Source organism: Mycteria americana, chromosome 6 (assembly GCF_035582795.1).
Source record: "Mycteria americana isolate JAX WOST 10 ecotype Jacksonville Zoo and Gardens chromosome 6, USCA_MyAme_1.0, whole genome shotgun sequence".
NCBI lineage: Eukaryota > Metazoa > Chordata > Aves > Ciconiiformes > Ciconiidae > Mycteria > Mycteria americana.
The window spans coordinates 61,979,254-61,997,036 of NC_134370.1; the positions used below are offsets into that span (position 1 = coordinate 61,979,254).

At 46.9% G+C, this 17,783-nt stretch overlaps 1 protein-coding gene across 2 annotated transcripts in view; it reads right to left on the reverse strand.

Moving 5' to 3' along the window:
• Positions 1-16,331, reverse strand: part of FANCI (FA complementation group I) — a 25,339-nt gene extending 9,008 nt beyond the window's left edge. For both annotated transcript variants that reach the window (XM_075506218.1, XM_075506216.1), the window contains exons 1-23: positions 16,141-16,331; positions 15,934-16,006; positions 15,209-15,339; positions 14,631-14,787; positions 14,493-14,550; positions 13,853-13,894; positions 13,247-13,370; positions 12,257-12,342; positions 11,968-12,100; positions 11,611-11,703; positions 10,975-11,111; positions 9,968-10,148; positions 9,297-9,384; positions 8,605-8,735; positions 7,878-7,948; positions 6,832-6,946; positions 6,323-6,445; positions 5,145-5,213; positions 3,815-3,916; positions 2,805-2,990; positions 2,589-2,710; positions 2,018-2,182; positions 1,292-1,471 (exon numbers count right to left, since the gene is read on the reverse strand). In XM_075506218.1, coding sequence (XP_075362333.1) covers positions 1,292-1,471; positions 2,018-2,182; positions 2,589-2,710; positions 2,805-2,990; positions 3,815-3,916; positions 5,145-5,213; positions 6,323-6,445; positions 6,832-6,946; positions 7,878-7,948; positions 8,605-8,735; positions 9,297-9,384; positions 9,968-10,148; positions 10,975-11,111; positions 11,611-11,703; positions 11,968-12,100; positions 12,257-12,342; positions 13,247-13,370; positions 13,853-13,894; positions 14,493-14,550; positions 14,631-14,787; positions 15,209-15,339; positions 15,934-16,006; positions 16,141-16,224 — 2,651 coding nt within the window. In that variant the 5' untranslated portion in view covers positions 16,225-16,331. The remainder of the gene's footprint in view (positions 1-1,291; positions 1,472-2,017; positions 2,183-2,588; positions 2,711-2,804; positions 2,991-3,814; positions 3,917-5,144; positions 5,214-6,322; positions 6,446-6,831; positions 6,947-7,877; positions 7,949-8,604; positions 8,736-9,296; positions 9,385-9,967; positions 10,149-10,974; positions 11,112-11,610; positions 11,704-11,967; positions 12,101-12,256; positions 12,343-13,246; positions 13,371-13,852; positions 13,895-14,492; positions 14,551-14,630; positions 14,788-15,208; positions 15,340-15,933; positions 16,007-16,140) is intronic.
• Positions 16,332-17,783: the final 1,452 nt, after the last annotated feature.

Below are 17,783 nucleotides of genomic sequence, written 5' to 3' on the forward strand. Positions count from 1 at the left end.
CAGTAAAGCTGGCTGCACAGCGCAAGAACTAGAACACGGCTAATCACAGATTCTGCTCTAAGGATTGTATTTTTAATATAACTAAATTGGAAGGTCTTTTTCCTATAGGAAAGTGGAGGGAGAAGAGATCCATTGTTAAGAAGATCTTGTTTCAATGTCAGCAAAACAGCTATTGCATTCTTCCTGCAGAGCTAAATAATTTAATTCTTTCCAGGTGCCAAGGGACCTTCCAATCCCATTTCAAGTCCATCTTTATACACTCATTTCTTCCACCTGGCTTTCCTTCTCTCTCAGACTACCCAAACACTGACCACTGGTGTCAAATCTGTCAGTGACAAAAAGAGCTTTTCTCTTGGCAGTTTGAATCTGTGAAACGTCAGATATCTCTATAGGGCTCTACATAAATGAAATCAGAAAGGTAAAGGCAGGCAAAGGAAAGTGAAAATCTTTGAAGAAAGCAAAATTGTTTGTCCCAAAGGAGACTTTTCTATTTGTAGGCAAACATCTTTTTCCTGCTCCCCTAAGCCCACTTCTTCCCTTTTTTGTTCCCTCTCCTTTCTTCTCATTAGTTCTGTCGCCTGCACAGATGATCTTATTCTATTTCAATGTCCAATCACACAAAACATGTAGCTCATATGTAGTCCTAATGACTGCAACAAAAATAGCCTCTTTTATTTGGGGAGAGACACAAAATGGGCATTATTCATGGCAGGGTTAATTTGCATTTTGTGCTCTCTGCTGACTGGGATCTGAAAAGACCCCATGCAGATATGACCTAGATCCCAAAAGACATTTAGATGCTTAACATTCTTGGATTTCCAAAGGATTAGATGCATGAATGTCTTCAAGCGTCTTGCAAAAGTCCTAAACAAATGTTTTCCAAAGCTTGTGTCCCTCTTACATCTGTTTTATGCTGTAGCTAGAAGTGAATTTTAACTTCATTGCATCCCAGAGGCCTCAAGAATCCAGCCTGTAACCATCCTACCTCCTCTGTGACAATGAGCGATGAGCCAAAAGTCAGAAAGAGGCTGAAAATGAGAGTTTGATGGCGTTTGGTTCTTCCAGGCCAAGTACCATTATTAGAGCTGTATCACTCTGGCACAGAAACTGTAGTGCCTCCACTTGATTTCTCAGGAGCAAAGAAAGGCAATTATCTCAACGCAGTAATAATAACTGTTTGAAACAGTTATAGTCCGCATTCTTCTTTTGAAACCCTACCTGAGAATCAAAAATCCCCAAAATGCATTGCTGCTTCTTAGGGCTGATGTCTTCATGTGCCACAGTGACTCACCGTGTGATTTTGCAGAGGTTCTGAAACATCTTCTCAGGATTTTGTCCATCTGGTCCATCGGTTTGTCCTGTCTCCTCCAGCTGCTGCACCTTCTGCAGAACTACACTGACAGCATAGCGCAGGAACTCTGTGCTGGAGCGCAGAACTGCTAGGCTCTCCTCATGGCTTTGGGCATTGTCCCTGAAGAATCAAGAGCACTGTCAGAGAATTGAGGATGCACTGAAAAAGCACGGGGATGGCCTACAAGATTTAAAATCTAAATATGCATTTACAAATAAAATCACTAGCTGAATTCAGGGTGGAAAAGGCCCTTTGTTTTGGTAGCCCAAACTCAGAGGACAGCGTTCCCCAGCCTTTCCAAATACACTAACAGACATGGTTTGAATTGATGTCTGGCTCTGTTCCATAGAGGACTGGAGCTCAAACACTGGAGTTTGTTGTCTGGCGAATGGCCCAGGACTGGAAGAGCAGAGGCTCTCTGAGGTCTTACAAGTCAGAAGCAAGGTCCAGGAAAGCTGGTTTGTCAATACCAGGAGTTGCACAGCTATGGTTCCTGCCTGGACTATGATGCTCTCCAGACAACAAGTGCTGTTACCACACATGCTTTGTACAGAAATGAAAATGCCTGTATTGTGTATGCAGTGCACAAGACAGCCAGCATGCAGACACCACAAAAGCAGCTTGCGAATAGGCCTTAAACCTTCTCCAGTTATGACAGCTTCTCACATGAACAAAGCTGTGAGCAGAGTAGATACAAAACCCATGGACAGGAAGCTCCGTGCAGTTTTGTTGCCCAAGGTAGATTTGTTCTTTCCAGCTTTCTCCTTCAGGATTTCTGAGAGTTTGTTGTAACATGTAAACAAGCCTAGGACATCCTCAAACTTGTTCTTACTGCAATAAAGTAGTAGAAAGCATTAATGGAGAAAATCCAGTCTTATAGTTTCCCATTTGAAGCTTCAGTTGCCAAATTACACAATGACACTTTCTAAATGATAAAACCATGACATATGTCATCTCCCCACCTCCCTAACAGTGTATACCTCATCCATTCTTCCTTGATCTGCTCTTCTACAAAATGTCACATCCCATCCCCCACAACACATGACATTCAAATGGAAGACACTCCCCAAGGTTCTGTGAATGTCTGTGCGACAAGGCACACACACTCAGAAAGCATAATTCTGATTCTGTGTTGGCACTATTATCCTGTGCTTGCAATGAGTCTGTGTCCTGTACTCTGAAGAGCTAGGCACAGCACAGCGCAGCTAGTGCTGGAGGGTAAGATTTGATGTTTTACCTGAAATTCCCTACGTTGAAATTGTACTCAATCAGGACCTCACAAATTCCCATCACCTGGATGGCATAGATGTTATTCTTTACACCGACACCAGAAGACAGAGAAAAATCTGCTGATTTATCCTAAGAGGTAAAGGAAACAAGTGAAAAATCTTTTCAAAACCTGACAAGAACTCAGTGTCTTCTTCCACTGAGTCAAACTGAAAATCTGATTTACCAGTTCAAAGTCTTCCAACTCGCTCTTGATCATGCGTCGTGTGACAGATTCTAGCATCTCTTCAAAGTTTTGCTCAAATCCCACATCCTCCTCCTCCTCCTCATCGTCATCTTCAGCTCCTTGGCATAGATGCACAGTGCTCTTATACCAGGCGAGACAGTGCTGGATACAGCAAAGCAGATGGGCCTGAAGGAAGCAGCCACACAGTTACACTCAGCCTTCAAGTTGGAGGTCACTGGCAGAAGTGGACACAGGCCAGACTATTATAGTTGGATGCAAAGAGCCATAGCTGTCTTCAGAGGTTCATGTGAGTCTCAAGAATATGCCTCATTCCCAGAATGAGGGGATCTGTAATCCTACACACAGCTACCCACTTCTAGCTTCAGACAATGTTGTCTGCCTGAGCTTGCCTATATGGGATGTAAAGACTTAACTCCCACTGCTCCCTCAACCCAGCTACCTCAACTGCTGAAGGAGATGGAAAGGGAATTTCCAAAAGGGCTCTCACTCTAGCCGAAGTGTCTGCTCCCTTCCTGGGTGTGCTACTACAGCACAGCATGGAAACTTCCTCAGGGGAAAACAAAGTGATTAATTTGAATTTGTTCCCTTGGAAATCCAATGAATCATTGAGATCTCATCTCCAACAATTTCAAAGGAGCAAAACCAAAGGGCAGATTCTTCCCCCTGCTACACACACTCACTGCATGACTATTTCATGTGGAATTAAGTTGAAGGAGGGAAAAAAAACCCCAAGGTGAGCTCAATAGAGGATAACAGAACTACGCTGTTCCTAGAGCATTTTTCACACAGGTGCCCAAACCACTTTGCCAGGGAGCTCTAATAGATAGCCTGAGGCAGGGGCGAGATGCCCAGCTCTATTGTCATTAAAAGAATTGCTCCAGGCTAGAAGAGGCTGAAGAAACACAAGATATTCAGCTCAGGCAGCAGCAAAACTAAAATGCTATGGAACAGACGAGCTTGCAGCTGTGGCCAGCCAGTATAGCTCTTACCAGTGGTTCCTGCAGAAAGATTTGATCTCCTTGAGCCATAATACATCCTTCAAGTTTCAGTGGAGGCAGGAGGTCTGGCTGGGGCAAGTAATATTGCTTTATCTATCATAGAAAACAAGAAATAAAAATAACCAGTTACTTGGTAACTGAGCCTCTTAGGTTGTTTGAAAACAGAATATGATCTTTGTACTCCATTCTACAGAGTGAAAACTAGCACTATGATAATGGGACTGTACATGTACGTGAGCCATGTCACCTGCTCTATTAGTGATTAAAATCCCCCCTTGAGTTGCTTATGTACCTCTCAGCCAGGACACGTCACTGCCCTAAAACAAGTTTATCTGGCCACTTGCTGTTGTGTTGCCTCAACATGCAACATCACTTGCACTTCACCTGCAGTGCTACCCATCCTTTAAACAGTGAGGAAAAGTAACTGCTTCTGCTGCCCATTACCTGTACTGAATGCTTGGCCCTGTTATGGCAGCCAGCTTCCTGGCCTAAGGGTGCAGACAGTTATGGAGGCTACACTTGGCACTAAAACAAATCCATGAGAGACCATGCTTGCACCAATTCCTGGCTGTTTGGCACACCACAAGAAGGAGATATGCTCCGAGTACTGATATAGGATCAGAACCAAGGAGGGAAAATTTTACACATTTACACCAAGTTCCCATTAAGTGCTCTCTGCTACCCAAAAGCTGCCTTGGCTCTGTTCATGTTCCGTTCTCAGACCCTATACTGTCATGGGAAGGCTGGAATTAGTCAGCATGAACTCTACGGATGATTAAAGGGAAGAAAATTACTTGTCTGAAAGAAAGCACAGCCTGTCCAATGGATTGAGGAAATGTGATTGTCTTGTTGCCATGAGCAACACTGTTGGGGGATGAGTTAATCCTCCTAGATCCTACATGGACTTGGGTATTCTCCTGATGGGAGGACAGCAATAATAATTACTGTGTCAGCACACATCCTTGGGGAAGTATGGGAGGGTAACTGCTGTGCGCTGCAAAGAAATAGCGCACAAAGCACTTCTCTGGGCACCACACTTCTCACAGCATCTCAGAACTGAAGGCTTGGAAAGGGCTCCAAGAGATCCTTTCTCTTCCACCCTGTGACAGGATATGAACCAGTCTCCAGACGTTTACCTAGTCTGCTCTCTCAATATAGCAGGGATTTGAACACCTCCTTAGAGAAGTGCTGCAGCAGTTAAACATGTTTCCAGTGTAAGGGAGAACTATTTTCCCAATATTTCACCTGAATTGCTTGCTGTACTGGTTGCAGTGCAGAATTCTTAGGGTCTCTGCAGCCACGCCACAGAGCAGTACTTTACCTGGGACAAGAGTGTTTCCATTATAGAGCTGGCCAGCTGGGAGTTCCTGCGAAGGACATCATAAAAACCCTGAAGACAGGAAGGAAGGACAAGTTGGCTTACACAACAAAGAAAATGAACCACATGCATAATAAGTTGGTGTCATACGACAGCAACGACCCTTTGGCACCACAAGGAACCATGAGGAAGTAACAATGTGCTCAGTGTAAAACCCCATACCTGGCAAAGCAAAGGCACCACAGAAAGAAGGTATGAATCAGAAAGAGTATGAATTTCCTCACAGGGGCCCTCTCACAAGCTGTATCTCCCTAGCAGTGGTGGCATCAAGCCCAGAGTGACTTTCACTGCTATTTAACGCTAGCACTAGATCCAACTTCAAACTGTGAAATCCTGCTTCAAAGGCAAAACAAGCCAGTGGGGAAACTGTAGGAGGCAAAAAATCCTTCAGAGAAAACTCAGTGGATGGATAAAGCAAGCCACAAGCCTTACAGCAACACTGACGAACACACCCAAAACTTGCAGTGCACCAAAGGTTGGTCCAACCAAGTCAAGAAGGAAACAAAATCTCTGACCTGAAGAGTTTTCCTTTTCTCAAGCTGGTACCCCACGGTTACATCAGGAGGTAAGATACGCACCCAAAAATGGCTCTCTATATTAGGCCATTTGCCAAAAGAAATCTAAGGGGCAGACAAGCCTTTATAGAAAGTTGCAAAAGGAAGAGGAGAAAAGACGGATCCCTGATGCAGTCTCTAAGGAAGTTTCCCCATACTCTCCAGTCAGATTTTTCTCTGGAGCCCATGATTAACTCCCAGCAACACTGCTTCTACCCAATGCCTGTTATAACACTACTCCTCATTGGGCATCAAACATGCTTCCCATTTCCTAGGTCACACCACAGGAAGAGAGACACTGACGCATTTTTGCTCTTAAGCAATGTACGAGATGAGGAAGATACATCAATCTGTCTTTTGGCTTATAATGGTCCAAAATAAAAAGAAGCAGAAGGATTGAAAAAAACCCAAAATAGTCCTTGGTACATGTGTCCCATGAAGAACATAACTGAGATGATAAGTTGTTTTCCACAATAATGTGATCATTATTTACCTGGAGCTACAGTAGAACCAGACTACAGAAGAGCTAGTGGCTGTTTAAAAGGAGGTTGAAGAAACTGTGTTTACCTCGTATAACATGAGTCGAACATCCGCTTGCTGGCTCAAACATCGCCTCAGGCTGCCCAGGATTTCAAGGCAGAAGGCCTCATTAGCTGCAGAATTATAGCAGGCATGAACATCTGCCTGGACCTGAGAGGGAACATTAGTCACGTTATACTGGTTACAATCCTCAAATATCACAACACAGAAGCAAGGTGATAAGGGGCCTGGCCCCTAAACAATCACTGAAATAGTCCTTAGTGTGCTGCCAGGCTCTTTATTATCATCATGAAGCAGTGTAAATGCTCCCCAGAATACTGGCACTGTAAGAGAGAATGACTCTGAAAAGCAACATCCCTAGGCCAGCTTCTCTTTGCACACTGCATTTCCCAAAGCTTTCCTTCCAGGTCTAATCCTTACTGAAGTTATATTTCCATTTTGAGGAAACATTCCACTCTTGAGTTGTTTCCAACAGTGCATATTAGACATGAGACCATCTCATATGTCCACACCAGGGACTGCAGAACAGCACTTACCTGAGTGGCACCAATGGCCTGGCTGCACTGGGAAGAGGACAGGCTGCCCAGAACCTTAAAATTTCTTAACAGAAGCAAAAAGCCAGCAACCGCAGCTTTACGAGCATCAAGCTGCCTGTGAGTCAGGGGGAGAAAAAAGAAGCATAAGGAAAAATGGAAGCAAGAAGCTCAGAAGTAAATACAAGATAACTCAGCAATGAAAAAGGGTCCACAAAACCAGAGTGACTGGGCCCAGTGGAACTGTATTGCCCAAGAGGGCAGCATAGTCCCAAGTAGTTAAGAACTTGTCAGTTTGCTAGGAACTCCCTTGCTCTACACTCTCACAACACTCAATTTCCTTTCTGTCCTTGCAATGCTCACACTGCAGGAGAGCTCCAGGCCAAGACCCAAGCATTAAATGTCCCTTGAAAACTGGAATGGGAGAGTCTCACAGAGCTCAGAGTTGGAAAATTCCCCACAAAAAGCTGTTTTGCTTTGCTCACCAAAACCCTGGGTCTTTCCCAAGACCAAGTCCCTTGCCTTGAATAATAATCCTAAATTATGAATTCTGTATTCATACCCAGGCAGCCACTGCCCAACAAAATCCAGTCTACGATCACAGCATTATGAGGACAGCAGGATGGTTTGCTCAAAGCATTACCAAGACAACAAGCCTGCTTCTCTACCACCTTATAAGAGATCAGAGGGAAGGTGGCAGCTCAGCATTCTGATCAGTGGTTCCTTCCAGACTTTCCCTAGCATCTGGATGTACTCAGCTGTGTAGACACATGTTGGAATTGGTTTTAATTTTGCCTACTTATTTGGAGTTCCCAACAGCTTTCTGAATTTCCAAAGCCCATTCAGCTGGGGGTTGGGATTTGTGTCTCAGTTCAGTAGAGCCGTGACTGTATTACAGTCCTATGCTAAAGGGGTAGGAGATGTCACCATCTAGTTATGGGAAGAACATAGTAAGAAGGCACTTAGCCAAAACAAGCAAAAAATACTTCTGCTCCAAAAACATAAATGAGTTGTACAAATCCTTTCAAAGAATCCCCTTCCCAGCTTACCTGGAAAATATAGCTTTTTGGAGAACAAGTATCAGGGAGTCCCTCACTGACATGCTGACTTTGAGCAGCGGCTGGAAAGGAAGATACACTTTGGAGAGAAAAGCACTAAGGCATGCCAAGCCCTTGGGGCATATGAGCTCATCTTCCTCAGGCCCATCTGGCCCTGCATTTCCAATACTGTCATCAGTACAGTAGGAGAACCAAAACATTTTAAAACAATATAAAATTAAACCCAGAGAGCTGTAGCAGTGAGACACCTTAGCAGGTTAGTGAGGACACAGTGCAAGGGTTTGGGAAAAGAACTGTTATCCCCAGATTGGACGAAGCAGGTAAAAGTTTAATGCCAGGGCAATACCCCAGCCCAGGCAAAGAGAAATACTGACATGGAGCTTGGAAGGAGAAAAATCAATGTGACAGCTACAGCTGTTCAGCTAAACACTGTAGACTTAGTTTTCTACAGTGTGCAGCATCTGGGCATCTTCCAGATGAAAGATCAGTGCAGAGTAGTTTCAGTACCATGCCAGACTGCACCGTATGCTTTTTGCTAGAGGGCACATGCAAATCCATGCTTGAAGAACAGTTCCATGCTACACCGAACAACCTACAGCAGAGTATGAAGGTTTATTTTACGAGGAGGGTTATTAGATCATGCATATAATTGTGGCCTAGAGCTGTCACGGGAACTAAACTAGCAAAGCAAAATTAATGGAGAAATGCAAAGCTTTACCTGTACTGCCCGGAGGAGCCCTTGCACTGTGTCAATGGGCAGAAAAGACAAATTGTCAAAGGTCTCTGTGACTTTGGAGGATGAAGTCTGAAGCACAAGAGGAGCAGACACAACAATATTGGACAGCAAGTCTGAAAAATAAAAGGACAAAAGAAGCAGCTGCTGCCAAGGGGCCAGAAAAGTCTGAGCAAAAGACATCTACAGAGCTAACAATTACAGAATAATCAAAGCCCTTCCATTACACAGAGAGGTTGTGATAGGACAAGCATCGAAAATCTGAGCTCTGCTGCAGGCACAAAGTGTGAAACACTCACAACCCGGCTGCAGGGCCTCACCCCACCAGAGGGCACTGAGGTATAAGAGAAGAGGCTGCAGCATAGGCATCTCAGCAGCCCCAGAGACTCCCAAGCACCTGCCCAAGGACAAGGAGGAAGGCAAGGCTAGGAACGTGTAACAGGTTACTGACTGATGGATATCAATTTTCTGTGCGTCAGCTGTTCCATGGCAACTGCCTGCAAACATGTTTTCACCTGTGATGAGTACAAGGTAATCTGATGCAGCTGACACCACAGGAAGAGGGGAAGGAACAACTGATTTTCTTGGCTTCAGGCCACTTCAGCAGAAATTTGTTCTGAGAAGCTATGTTCTGAGTGTCCACAGAGCAGGGCACATTTCTCTCTCTTTCCTGTTACCTATGAAGTGGCTGACAGGAGATGCTGCTTTTGTGAGAACTCTGTTCAGGACCTGCTCAAGAATATCACTTCTGATGGGCTCATGAACCTGAAATGAGAAAGAACAATAAATAAAAATCAAAACCTACCTAAATTTAAGATATGCCTGTATGTCAGAGCACAGGCATTATGCAGTACAAAGCCAATCCAGAGCTGAAAGGTAAGCTAGGACTGGTTGCCAAGTCCCCTTTCAGCTAAATTCACACAGAGCAATTCAGATTTCATCCCAGTCTAATCAGAACCAGCACATCAGAGACACACACAGAGTACACTCAGAACATAATGGGTCAAATGGTCTGTAGGATGCAAATTTACCACTTCAGTGATGATGCTGATTTCAATCCCACCTCTGTCAGATTTTCTTTGTACCTCTGAATTTCTCTACCTTCTCTGCAGTTTCTTGGAAACTGTAATAGGGATTACACAAGTATTGTGGTAGTTGGAATAGATTAGGATTAGGACTTTATGAAGATGACCTCTTTCAGCTGGACAGGGGCAAATAGGAGACTAAATCTAGTATTGTTTGTAAAACACTCATGAGGGATACAGCAGGCAAGGTTTTGACACCATTTACCATGAAAGAATAAGAACAGAGTTCCTCCCCCCAAAACCCTCTCCAAACCATACGCTACCTTAAATGCTTCCAGCAGGATACTTGCTCCCAGTCTGCAGGCCTGCTGGGCTGGCATTTTTGAAAGGCCATAACTGGTATCAGCAGCTTTTCCTCCACAGGGCTTTTTTGGTTCATACGATTCCATTAGGCTGAAGCCAAGATCCACCAGGCCCTGAGTGACGTGGTCCCAGCCAAATGCACTGAAGAAAACATTAAACAGACCAGGAAAGAAACAACTTAGTCACAGAAAAGGTTTAGATTAGAGCTATCTAAAGTAAAATCTTCCACAGTAATTCCAGGGTCCAAAGCAGCAGTGAGAGATGCTTGATCACGCCAGGGAAGATGCATCCCTCGCAACCCTGTAACTGTCTTTAGGCTGAGGGGCAGGTGCTCAGCACAACGTATCTTGCAGTCCTGGTTCTCCAACCATCAGACTTCCTTTCCAGTCCAAAGGTTTCCTTGCTATGGGGAATGATGTGCACTCAGGTCTGATCTGAATGTGACAGTAGGCTACAGCTTGGATGCACAAATATCCTACTGATCTTAAGATCTTCAAGTCAGAGAGGAAGACAGAACAGGAATGCCTCGCATCAAACTAAAGGACAACTGGTGACAGATCACAGACCTGTCCCACAGGATGATTAAAGGACTAACCATGTGGGGGAAGAAAACACTGAACCTATCATTCATCCTTTGATCAGAACACAAACTACAGCTGGCAGCATGACTCATACCGTCAGCTGCTTTACCAGTAAGAAACAGATAGGGTCCTGATCAGTTGAGTCCTTTGTACCACAAGATGCCAAAATTTGAGGTAGAAGGAGCAGATTTATATGGCTGCATTTTGTTGCTTTTTTTTTTTTAATTCACCAATATAAAACTGGGATAAAAACTTTGGATTTTGACACTGTTCCCTGCTGGCACCTGGTCAGCAGTATTTAGCACCCTAGAGCATTCTAGCGAGGCTGAAACTCTCCCCCTCTCAAAAGCCCATTGAGCGTTCTGCAGCACATGGCAACAGCTCACCTATTTTTCACCACTTCCAGAATTACAGCAGTTACATCATATCGTTGAGGAAACAAATCTTGCAGAAACTTGGAGGCCTGAAGGAACTGCAGGTCCTTGCAGCTTCTTGTGATTGATGTTTTCAAGAAATCAAATATCTGGAACGTAAAATCATTGAGTGTGAGGAAATTATCTTTGAAATGGGACCTGTATAGTCTTGGGTATGTTCCAGTAAGAGCACCAGCCACAGCACAAGTTCCAGTACAGCCTGCCAAAAATCTTAACTCGGTTCTTTCTCAAGACAAATACACCAACCTCATTAAGTGCCTCAATGAGGGTAACTTGCTGCCAGATGCTCTTCAGGTGGCTACCACAGAGCCAAAACATTAAAAAAAGACGACATTGCTTTTCTTCTCATCCTACAATACCAACCCACAGGAATCACAACTCTGGAAAATTTTGATATTGCTCTGGGGTCTTTTATAGTGTTCAGTAAACTACAGCATACCAATGATATAACTGCCTCCCCACGAGCATCCTGAAAACATTTTAAGCCTAATTCTGATGGGACTATGACCTAACCACGCTTCCTTTCCTTTACAAGGAGTGCAGTGTACATCCCCATGGAAGTTCTCTGCAAGCTTATCACCCACATACCTGCTCTTGCAGTCTGTGTTTTACTGCAACCGACAGCAGAAGAGCCACGCTGAAGGGACACAGGGCTTTACCAGGGTCCTTCTGTTGCTCAGTCTAGAAAATAGCAAGCAACAGTCAGAAAGCTTGTTATCTTCAACCGCAGAATCCTGCAAGTTCAGGGAAGCTATCAGGCCCATATCACACTGCTGTTGTGGCGTAGAAAGGGACATGTGTCTTCAAACATATCATAGCACTTGTTAAAGTGAACATGACTGCGGCCATAAGAATTATTAAATCCCTTCTACAGATAACCAATTAAGTTTTAAAAACCCTGCTTCAACATCTTCAACAACAGTGCCTGCTCCATCTTTGCCATACCTTTAGATGTCTGATTAGTTCCTCGCCTAGGTCCTGATCCAGGTTGATAACAGAAACAATATGGAGAATAACAGTGCCTTCCACATGGCGGAGCTGGTCTAGGGGCATTGTGGTGACTTCAAGGTCCACTGATCTGTAAGTTTTATCAGAAAAAACCAAGCTATCCAAAGCCATAAATCATTTCTTATGTAGGAAGGAGGACATACTTGTACAAGGTTTGCCCTGGGCAGGACCAGGGTGACTACAAAGACCCAGGTAGTAAAGAAAGGGGATGACACAGAGAACTTACTGTGGAACCCTCTGTTCTTCCTTTTGTCTCTTATCCAACTGATTGAAAAAACTGATGATTCCTTCTAAAACAGTCTTCTTACTGCCCTGCAAGGCAGGACGTTACATTAAGCCACTGCAGGGTCTGCAGTATCCCAGAGAACTACACTCTATTCCCACACCAATTACAAATGCCATGGTATCCTTCGTTTCTCTTCATAAATCACTGAGGTGGGGGAGGGCTCCTGTGCGGCTCATTTCCATATGAAGTGACTCTGGTTTAGTTTGTGTATTTCTTTTGACTGCACTTACCGAAGAGTTGGAAGAAGCTGAAGTTCTCAGCTGGTTTTTTTTGAAGTTATTATTAATTAGAAGGGATCCTTCATGTTATAAGCAATTAGGGAGACTTTCAAACTCCTAACCTTAAATCTAACATTACATTTTGGCCAGTGGACCCAAACGACCTCCTGTAACACACATGTAATTTGCCTTTGACTGGATCGTTTTGGCATTGACTTGGTCACAAATGAAGAAAGCAACAGAGCCAGATCACCCTGTCAAAGGGCAGAGATGTCACTGGCAGCCTCTGCTTGCAGGAGGAGCAAGAGATGAGACATTTCCAGTACAAGTTGGACTCCAACCCAGAAGACAGTCATACTGCATGAGCTATTATTATAGTGTGCAGACTACAGAGAGAGCAAAACCACACTTAAGAACACTGAAAAAAACCTCTCTGCTGTCTGCTAGGTCTGTGCTCATCCCTTATTTCCCAGTGGTTTCCTTCTTTCCCCACAAGGAAGATCAAGATTGTCTCTTTCTCTGAGCAGTCAGCTTCTTCAGGCTAGAGGGTGTTAGAGAAAAAAAAACCACTGATGTCCTGCTGTGTCCTCCTTCCCACAGCACACTTTGGGAACAATCACAATCCCTGCCAAAATTCAGCCAAAGCTCAGTCTGTACGTATTTTTTTCTCATGGTATATGCTTAGGGGAAGGCCAGCTCTTGTGACTTTTACCTTTGCAGAAAGCAGCAGCAGCTGATAGACCAGAGGGGGAATTTCCTGCAGGTCTAATTTGGAGAACATCCTAAGGACCTTTTCCACCACAAACTGCAGCTCCTCTCCCGATAGTGGAATATCCCTGTTGAATCAAAGATGCAGCCTAATAATTTTCACTAATTTCCTTCAGAATCCCACAGCAGATTCAACCCATAACTAGACAAAGGGTCCTAATGTACAGACAGGCAGCGAATGCTCCCAAAGTCCTCACCAGAAGCAGTTGCCACAGATCCCTCAATACCCTACCGCTGTCCCAGGACACTCTTCAACCTTCAGTGCTTAGATCTCCTTCACATTATGCTTGTTCATGAATGGGTTGTTAATGTGCCAAGGCTCACTCACACATGGAATAAAAACCACAATGCCACGCCCAGTCTCTGAGGCATGCCTGCCCAGCTGTTTTTTCTATCCAAATGGATCTGATGTGGATGTTCATCGACTCAACCATCCACGGGGCTGTGCCTGGCATGGTCAGACCTACTGTTCGTACTTGCCCCCAACACATAGGACGTGGTCATGACTGCAGCACAAGAAAGTGTTGATGTTGAAGGTAAAAGGAATTACCTGAACATGTTGGCAAGATGTATTACACTTCGAGGATCCCACCTGGTAAAACAAAAATATGTTGGAAGATTGAGAGCAAGCAGAATTATCATGTATCCCTTCCCTCGTTGTACATAATTATTCAATGTCACCATTTCTCTGTCACGTTCTGATATTAAGATTAAAAGCCAAATTTCCATCAGAAGTCACCACCACCCCCCTAACCACCCAGACTTAGAATGCTCCAAACTGCCTCCCCTCCCCACAATAACAAATGACCAAGAAAGGAATAAAAACAAGTGCTTTCTGCAATTCACAAAACACTATTACAAGATGTGGGAACAGGGTGTTCCCTTGCCTTCCCAGCCAGAGAAGACACTGTCACAGATGGCAGAGATTCAAAGATGATAGAACAGGACACAGACAGTGACATCCAGCTCATCATGATGTCTTTTTCAAAGCACAACATGAAACACACTGTTTCGTACACATGTAACTAAGAGCATGTTGGGGCTACAGACACACTTAGCAACTGCAGATTTAGCTCCCGCTGTACCTGTAGGTTATCACAGGGAATTTTGTAAAAGACTCAAACAGGACTAGGCACTGACTGATCTTTTAATGGACTAAAGCGTGGTGGAGCTGGCAGAGGCGTACGTACTTGCTGGAGCAGAGGGTGTTTATCAGCTGTTTCTTAAACTCTTCCCCATTCAGTTCACCTGAAAAAGCAAAAGTCTTTTAGGAGCTGATTCCAGAGGAAGGGAGGACAGGTAGGGGAGAAGGAACTGAGAGGGGTTACCTTTCCCATAAGCCAGGTTCTCCTTTGAACTGGCCAATGCAGTGAGAACAGTGGAAAACAACTCCAAGGATTTCCCGTTAGACAGGCTGCCGCCTTTAATAACATCAACAAACAGGGTGGCAAGCTCAGCCAACGCATGGCCTGGCAGCTGGCGAGCCTGGGAGAAGATACAACATGAAAGAGCCTGAGGCAGTGCACAGGAGAATTCCACATACACGTCCAAACCATCACCAGAAACCAGCAAAGGACATTTCTTACAGTGAAATGTTCCCCTAAAAGGGGAATTCACCCCCAGGACTGTCATACTGTCATTTATAGAACAGAGCAGTAAATCAAATTTGTAATTGATTGATGTAATTGATGTAATTGTAGGTTTGGAGTTTCGAGTCTAAGTATAATTATCCAAAGATAACCACATTTATACACACAGCAAATTCCAACACCAGCTAACTTAGTCCAGGGCAGATCCATGGAAAGGACACAACTCATTTTCCTCAGTGGCCTAGTGAAGTATCTCAATCTACATACGAAATGATACCCAGCAGACCCCAGGAAAGCCAGCCCAAAGGAGCTTCTACCTCCAGCATCAGCAGTCCTATGATTTCAGACACCTTGCCCAAATGCAGGTCCCCTGACTCCACTAGCGGGACACAGTGCTTGTAAACCTGAAGCCTCCTGAGAACACCGCTTTGCTGGGAACAAGGGGAGCCTTATAACAAGAAAATAAAGAAAACAAAGAATGGAAGAAAAGTTATGCAAGTAACAACATGTTGCTAAACAACAGGAAATTAGCAGGGCTAAACTGTCACCTGACTGCAACTCTCCATTTCATCTATCTGACAAAACAGATAAAAACCAGAGCACAGGAAATGAGAATCTCTTGGATAAAATAGCTGAAGCACTCAATCCTGTTATCACACCCTGTGGTTCACTCAACCTGCTGCCCGAGATCAGGAAGTGTCAAAATGTTGAGAAGAATCAGCTTGGCAATTAAGCTTCAGTTGGCCAGCTCAGTTCTGCTCCAAGGTACCTAAGGGCTCCCAAAAGTAAAGCCCACTTACACAGGTTCATTACAAACATATTAATCCGGTTTCCTATTTCCTGTATCTATTTTTGGATGCCCCGTTTCCCTGTGACAGCCCCGACTGGCAGGTTCTTACCACAGGTGACACTTCCTTGTGCTGCTGACCGCTTACTTCACCCAGCCAGCCTGTAACCCACCGGCTCATCGGCAATCAGCAGGGCTGGGGCCACAGTCCCCCTCCCCACCCACCCCCCAAAGCGCAGCTCAGACATCACCCACCTTTGAAGATCCCTCTTAGCAAAGCTGCCGTCTCCCTCCCCTTCAGGGCCTGCCTTGTCACCATATCGCCCAGCTGCAAGGAGAAGGGGACGCTGTGAGCTGCCCTTCACCCAAGGCCTCCCGAGGAGAAGCCGCCTCCGCCCGCCTGTCAGGGCCCGGCACCCCCCACCCCGCACACAGGGCCCGGCCCGCGGGGCGTCCGCGCACCTCGCCCTCCCCCAGGCTCTGCAGGGCCTCCTGGAGCCGCTCGGGGGGCTCCTCGGCCGCCAACGCCAGGATGCGCTGGGCCATGGGGCCGCGGAGGCGCCCGGCCCAGCCGGGGACGCGCTGACAGCGGCCGCCGCCCCCCGGGCCTCAGCTCCGTCACCCCAAAATTCCCGCCCGGAAGCGCCCGCCCGTCACCCGGGCAACAGCTCCCGCCCCCGAGCGCTCACTTCCCTTCCCCGCCTCCGGCCGCTCCCGCCTCCCCCGGCCGCCCGGGAGGCAGCGGGTTCGAGTCCCGCGGGGTGCAGGCAGCGTGGGGGGCAGGCACTTGGGGTGCAGGCAGCGTGGGATGCAGCGTGGGGTGGGGTGCAGGGCAGTATGCAGCGAGAGGCAGCATAAGGCGCAGGGCAGCGTGGGGTGTAGGCACGTGGGGTGCAGTATGGCACGGGGTGCAGGGATGTGAGGGTGCAGGCACGTGGGGCGCGGGGTGGCATGGGGTGCAGGCAGCGTGGGGTGCAGGCACGTGGGGCGGGCAGCTGCGGGGGGACTGGGGCGCTCAGCACAAAGTGCCCATTCAGGGCCACCCCCCAGCTGCGGCGCCCGGCCCCCGCGAGTGCCACCCACGTGGAGCGCGAATCCCTTTGAGTAAACCCCTTAATTCCGGGGGGCACGAGGGGTGGCCTTGGGCGCACGAGGAGGTTTAGCCCGCCTTTAAGCAGTGGGATTTAGCCGGAGGATCCGGTGCCAGCCCAGCGTGGGAGCTTTCACAAGCCCCATGCTCACGGGGAGTGGGAAAGCGAGGGGGAGCGGGTTCGCCTGTGGCCAGGGGCCGTGGGGAGGGGGATAACTGGACCTGGCCGAGAGCTTCCCTAAGGGATCCGGCCACAGGGCCTTGGGGCGGGTCCCCCTTGGGGTGGGTCCCTCCTGGGGCTTCCACCCCTTCCGAAGACCCCTTTTCCCAGGACAAAGCACCCGCTCGGTGCTGCCAGGGGTTGCGCATGAGTCTGCCAAACTATTTCATCTGCAATGAGCATGATGGCCAGGATGCCCAGGTGGCCAGGGGAGCGCAGGTCCCCTCTGCCATCCCCATACAGGGCCGTTGGGTCTGTTTGGGAGCCCCCACGCTGACGGTGTCCCTCCGTCACACACAGTCTTGCTCGCTGGGCTGAAGACAAATGTCCAACAAGCTCTAGGAGGGAGCTGAGCCTTGCACCAGGGCTGGCGTGGGAAGGGGATGGGGAGGTCGGGAGGTCTCCAGTGGAGAGCAGCATGCGGTGCTCCTGGCCACGGCGGCATCGCTCAGGGTCTTGGCACAGGTCCGGGTTTTCCCTCCCCGCTCCCCCCTGCCCTTCATCTGGAATCTCGTGCCTTCCTCCTCCTCCCTCCCTCGCAGCGGGGTCTCGGCTCCATTTGCAGGGCAGCCCCGTGGAAACCAAATCCGTAAATCCTGGTGGCATTACAAAACATGCCTTGTGTAAGCCCTTTCAGTCCTGCTCTGGTGCTTAGCCTGGCCCTGCCACCTCCCCAAAATCCCCATCGCAGTAAGAGCCTCTCCTGGGTTTGGGGAAAGAGCCATGTGCAGCCCCATCCTTACCATGTCCTCACCCAGCTCCCACAACCCTGGGCCCAAAAAGAGTTAAGGCTGC